Here is a 6,078-nt window from a genome sequence, read left to right on the forward strand (position 1 = left end):
TCAGACATGAAGCTTGCAATTCGCAGTCTTAACTCCACAAGATAATGTGTGGCTAAAATAAGCTTTTGAAAGTCTGAGGATTGTAAACTAGTAGCAAATGAAAATATTTGAATAATTTGTCACTCTGCTTGATTTTTACTTTGATTTTTTTTTTTGGTAATTATGGCAGTTCTTGCTATGCTTAATCAGGTGTTATCTCTGGGAAGATTACTTGTGTTCTGCTTTTTGGGCAAACTCTGGCTTTATTGTTCTGCCATCTTAGGCCCTGTGAAACTTTTTGTGCTCTGTACACTTGAGTCTTTGGATTTAAGTTGACTGGCGGGGGGACGCACAACAGTAATGCTGGTTTAAAACTGTGTTGTGGAGGTTTTAATATATCAGTTGTGTTATGACTTTCAACATGAGATGATGGTGATTAACTCTTCCTATATAGGTCTGAAATCACCAGAAGAGCCACTGGTGTATTTACCGCCAAAGGATGCCTTTCCTAATGACCCCCGGGTAATACATAGACAGAGAAGTTCTGATTATCAGTTTCCATACTCTCCATTTTCAGACACACAAAAGGGGACAGCAGAAGATGGACTTTGTACAAGACAAGTGGAGAAACTTGAAGATGAGTGTGGGCTAGCAGATCACCCTTTTACAACTAAGCATTCCATTAGTGCAATAATAGAGACTATATTATTAGAAGAATATAATCTCTTTACAAGAAAGATTCAAGAAATTTTGCAACAAAAGAATATTGCTTATGTTAGTGGTGTGTCCACACCAGTCTCCTCTGCCCGAGAGAGGATAATGAGACTTTCTGAGTACATCTGTTTACGGGCATCAGAGATTTCTGTCCAAGAATATATAGAGTCACTGAGTGAGAAGTTGAATAGTGTTATTTTGTCCTCTTCGTGCATTAGGCATACTCCACCCATTTATTCCAGCCCCGAATCGGCAGAAGTGGTTACTAATGCTACACTGAATCCTCCACCCGACACGTTACCTGTTTGCAGGGACTCTGACGCATCATTGTTATCAGAGCCATTGTGTAATAACGTGGTGGAAGATCTGGATTCTAATGAGCAACATTCATCAAGCTTACCCTTAGTGAAGGAGGAAATAGATCTCGTGAATGCAAAAACAGAGGATATGTTGACATTGGATCAATCCTCTTGCAGTGGTGATCTGAGGGAGCCACCAGAAAAGACACAGAAATCCCCAGAGAACTTAAACATTTCAACCCAACCAGCCCTTTCTGATTTTATAAGCCAGTTAAAACCTGAAGTATTTAACAGTTTGGTCAAAATTATTAAAGATGTGCAGAAAAACACTGTGAAATTTTATATTCATGAAGAGGAGGAAAGCATTCTTTGCAAAGAAATTAAGGTAAATATGTTCTAGTTCAACCTCTCTGTAGTGTTAAAATAGAACAGAGTGCCTTTCAAATCAGAATGTGTAAAACTGGACTTGCAAACATAAGGTAGTCTGAAACTTGTTTCAAAAAAGAGTGAATTATGAAAGTAGGCTGTCCTGTCCTGTTTCTTCTTTGAGCTTCTGAGGTAGTCTTGTTTATATTTAGCTTTTACATAAGAGACTTTCTTATAGTTGGAAAGCAGAACAGGCTGTAGTTTGGTTCTTTCTGAAGATACTGCTGGGGGCAGCCTTACGGAAAAAAGATATCAAGGGCAAAACTGCAATAGCTTACCATCTGAGAGAGAATATGTGGAAAGTCAATGCGTGTGGGTTAGGGTTTTATTTTCCCTTCCCCTCCAGGAAATGGTACAGGTAACTCTTGCGGATTACCGGTCTTCTGTATTTAAATGTAGAAGATGAAAGTTGAAAGTAAAAGAATAAAAACTTCTGGCTTTACTTGAAAACTTGTGCAGTTTTGATAGACTGTCAGTTGGCCATTTATGTGCAATTCTGTAGGAATGACTGACTTGCTGCAACAGCCTATTTCTGTGTTCCTGCCTCCTTCCGATGAATGTATCAGAAAGACAAGGAAACCAGTCTGTCGGAGATTCATTTGGGTGGAAAAGTTACTTAATGTGGTCATTGTGTGGGGATTGTTTTGGCCGAACTACCTATTCACTTCATCATCTTCTCTTTCTGTGATGTTAGGAGTACCTTACAAAGTTAGGTAATACAGAGTGCCATCCGGAACAGTTCCTTAAAAGAAGAGCTGCTTTAGATAAACTGTTGATAATTATCCAAAACGAAGACATCGCCAACCTCATCCATAAGGTATTTCAGATACGTAAATGTGTACTATAGAAAGCTACTGTTAAAACATAGCGAGATGAGCTCACTTTGAGTAAGGCTACTTTCTCTTAACAACACAGCATTTAAACAAGGTCCTGTGCTCATTTGCCATTTGAGGAAACAAAGACGGTTGTGGTAAATACCTAGTCTTGTCACATCATATACCTGTAACTTCTTCCACCTCCACATATGTGCTAATGCAGAGTTATTCTTAGTAGTTGTAAAGGTGTACAGAGGCCCGAGTGGTTCTGCTTCAGTGATGCTCTACTGGCAAGTGAAGGCAGCTGCTGGATTCCCTTAGGTACCCCTCATAGCTGTGTTTTATGAAGCTGCGCTGGACAGAAAGTGAAATTATTCTAAGTGCTCAACTTCCATTGTCTCATTCCTGTAACATTTCTGAGAGAGCACCTCCCAGGCAAGAGAAAAAATAGTAATTCTTTGAAAATGTGTTTTGAAGTTTGACGTTTGGTATTACTAAGTAGGAAAGTTCTGTTGTGGTTTTTTTCCCATGATGTTTGGCATACCTCTGATGTGTAATGTTTTTAAACAGATACCTGGCTTAGTAACTTTGAAGAGGCTTTCTTGCGTCAGCTTTGCGGGTGTCGACAGTTTGGATGATGTGAAAAATCACACTTACAATGAATTGTTTGTGTCTGGTGGTTTTGTTGTGTCAGATGAATCTGTCCTTAACCCAGAGGCTATCACCACAGGTAAGTGTGATGCTTCCTGAAGCTTTAAACACAGACAAAAAAGGCTAATATTTTAGTATATGAGAGAGATGCCATACTCGTTGCAGTGAAGAATCAAGTCTTTTAATTTTTGCGAGGTTTTTTTGAGAACTTCAGCAAACCTAGGTCTGTCTCTTATGTCAGTGGCCTGTTTGGGGAACGCGTGAACTTGGAGCTAAGTTTGTGTTAGATTGTGTAGTTATGTATGTGGAACCTTTTATTCCTTACTACTCAATCCACAAATCCGCTAGGAAAAAAATACTGAAAAAGTACATTCTTTCACTTGTTCTTTATTTGAAATTGAATAGTTAATGAAGTTACCAGTCTTCTAAACGGGTATTTTAGCAAGGCAGACCCCATAGGACTGAATTCAGCTTCTGCATAAGTAGATAGCACCGTTAGGCATCTGACCTACAAAAAAGCAGCTTGATTTTGGAATGATGTTGGCTGATCAGCTAGGAAGAAACCCCAAAGAACTAGGCCAATGTTCACCGTTGTGTCACTGCTTTGATGAAAACTGAAAGAAGCTTTATGTATATACTAAAGCAGTATCTTCAGTGTTCATACCACAAAATTTAACTTCTATTCAATATCTCCAAAACAGATAAACTAAAACAGTTCTTAAAGTTTCTGGAGGATCTCAATACCCCAGATGGGAAATGGCAGTGGAAAGTCCACTGTAAAATACAAAAAAAACTTAAAGAGCTGGGGAGGTAAGTCATGTTCTTCAAATACCAGTTGTTAAAATGCTTCAGCTTTAATTATGCTTTCCAAAGCCCAATGAAGGAAAACTCACTCTTATGTTTGTCTTTTGACTTACTTCATTTAGGGTCAGTCTAAATATTAGAATGATCTGTCTAATAGTGTGCTTTTTTCCCCCCATTACAGAATGAATGCTAATGCCCTGAGTCTGCTGACCCTTCTGAATACCTATCAAAAGCAGCACTTGGTTGAGATTCTGTCTTACCATAATTGTGATTCTCAAACTCGAAATGCCCCAGAATTAGACTGTCTTATCAGGCTTCAGGCTCAAAACATACAGCAGAGACATGTTGTCTTCTTAACAGGTAAACCCAAAGTTTATGAACACTTCTCTCCCTCTTTTGGTAATAGTGCTAAATAAATATTAATACAAATTCTCCTTTTATGTATTTAGAAAAGAATCTCAAAACACTTTCAAATTACATTGATAACGGAATAGTGGTTGCTACTGTTGATGACTTTATGCAAAATTTTAAAATTCTTGTTGGGTATCACAACTCGGTTACTGAAGAAAACAGCCTTCCTCCCTCTGATGCTCCCAAAAGACAATCAGGTAACATTAATGCACTTACACTGTCTTTAGTTGATTAGATGTGTGGGGTGGAGGTCCTTTATTCTTGTAAGTGAACACTACAGATGGCAAGGAAAACCCAACTCTCAAGCTACTCTTTTTCTTCTTTAAATGCTGGGGAAAAAAGCAGCTGGGATGGAGCACCAAAGGAGATCTTAAATACAGAGTTGTAGCCTAACATGGTGTTTGAGAAAGTCAGATGTACGCCAAAGTGGTGTAACAGTCTGTTTTCAGGAGAAGGATAAACTTAATGATAGGTTTTAGAAACTGTAACAGAAGGACTGAGATGTCAGTAATTGTACTCCTTTAATTGTCTGATCAAATACTCACCTGCTGTGTAACTTTAGATGCTGTTTTGACATTAACCCCTTTGGAGCTGGGAGTTGGGATTTCCCAACACTAAACATGAACACAATGCGCAGAAGCTTTTAGCATCGGAATAACTGGACACTCACAGAGGGTTAAGTGTGTATGTTGAGTAAGTGAACAAGAGTGGCAGAAGACCAAGACTTAAGTGATATTGGACTTACAGACCTGAAGCGTGAGTAGCGCATAGCTTTTCTAACAAAAGTTTGTATTTCAATAGAATAGGATTTTCTCTTTTTTCTTAATGTAGTTCTTGTAGAAAGCGATGAAAAGGATGAGGAGGACATGTCTCTGGATTCAGGGGATGAAACATCACAAATAGAAATCTGCAGTGATGCCTCTAAGTATGATACTCATTTGGAAGCTTTGCATACAGAGGCCAAGGGCTCACATGGAGTAGATGCAAAAGCAAGCTGCTTATCAGTTACAGAGGTATCTCCTGAAGCACAAATTGGCTTGATGGAAGAGACTTCTAAAACTGACTTGGAAGAGATACAACCAATTACTTCAGTTTCTACAACATGCTCTGCTGAAGGAGAAAAACAGAGTTCAGTTGAACAAGCTCCTTTCAATAACTTCCAAGTTTATAGCAGACAATTAAACATGTCCCACCAGTTCAGTCACTTTAACGTACTCACTCACCAGACTTTTCTGGGAACAACGTACCCCATTTCTTCTGCAAGTCAAAACCAAGAAGGGGGCAATTATTTTCTATCTGCTTACAGTCAGAGTGTGGATACAGAAAAGTCATCGTCGCCTGGTGGTTGGGATATCAATTGTGATTCTTCCAGGCCATATTCAAACCAGAAATAAACTCCTAAGTCTCTTTTTATAAGTTGCTGTGGACTTTTCTGTTTCTAAAATGGTGGATTAACAATTTCTATTTTATTCTGGAACAAAATGTTTCTTGTCCTTTATCTCAAATGTTTTCTTGTCTTATTTAAATCCTGATGACCTGTACCTGTTGGACGCATCTGAAAATTGAAATAAATATATATATTTTTTAACATTTACTGTACTTGAATTATCTTGTTTGTTGGCACTTTTAAGTTTCTACATTTGTATTTGACCTGTACCTGGGCTTCAGTTTGAGGTCTGTTTTAATGTAAAACTGAATGTTTGCCTAAAATATGTGAAATGGCGAGGGTTTTTTTTAAACTGTTAAGAATATCTGAATCACTTTTCTTCACATAAATATCAAAAGTTATGTATTTATTTGACATTGGACACAACTTTTGTACAAATGTTTTTACATAGCTCTAAGGCAGTGTAGTTATTTTAATGACTATATACTGGATTTTGGCTAAATACCTCAATTAGAGTAACCAATGGTGCAGTTCCATTACAAAAATCAAATAAACTCTTAATGCACAAGGGATTTGCTAACACCTTGTATTG

At 38.0% G+C, this 6,078-nt stretch overlaps 1 protein-coding gene across 7 annotated transcripts in view; it reads left to right on the forward strand.

Annotated features, from left to right (window-relative positions):
• TASOR (transcription activation suppressor) overlaps positions 1-6,066 on the forward strand; it is a 32,468-nt gene extending 26,402 nt beyond the window's left edge. For 3 of the 7 annotated variants that reach the window (XM_054837774.1, XM_054837777.1, XM_054837775.1), the window contains exons 17-23: positions 434-1,377; positions 2,113-2,235; positions 2,804-2,963; positions 3,586-3,694; positions 3,870-4,048; positions 4,138-4,296; positions 4,931-6,066. In XM_054837774.1, the coding sequence (XP_054693749.1) occupies positions 434-1,377; positions 2,113-2,235; positions 2,804-2,963; positions 3,586-3,694; positions 3,870-4,048; positions 4,138-4,296; positions 4,931-5,493 (2,237 nt within the window). In that variant the 3' untranslated portion in view covers positions 5,494-6,066. Of the gene's footprint in view, positions 1-433; positions 1,378-2,112; positions 2,236-2,803; positions 2,964-3,585; positions 3,695-3,869; positions 4,049-4,137; positions 4,297-4,661 lie in introns of all 7 variants that reach the window. The other 4 variants (XR_008578767.1, XM_054837776.1, XM_054837778.1 and 1 more) reach the window with 4 other exon arrangements.
• Positions 6,067-6,078: the final 12 nt, after the last annotated feature.

Source organism: Grus americana, chromosome 11, assembly GCF_028858705.1.
Source record: "Grus americana isolate bGruAme1 chromosome 11, bGruAme1.mat, whole genome shotgun sequence".
Classification (NCBI taxonomy): Eukaryota; Metazoa; Chordata; class Aves; order Gruiformes; family Gruidae; genus Grus; species Grus americana.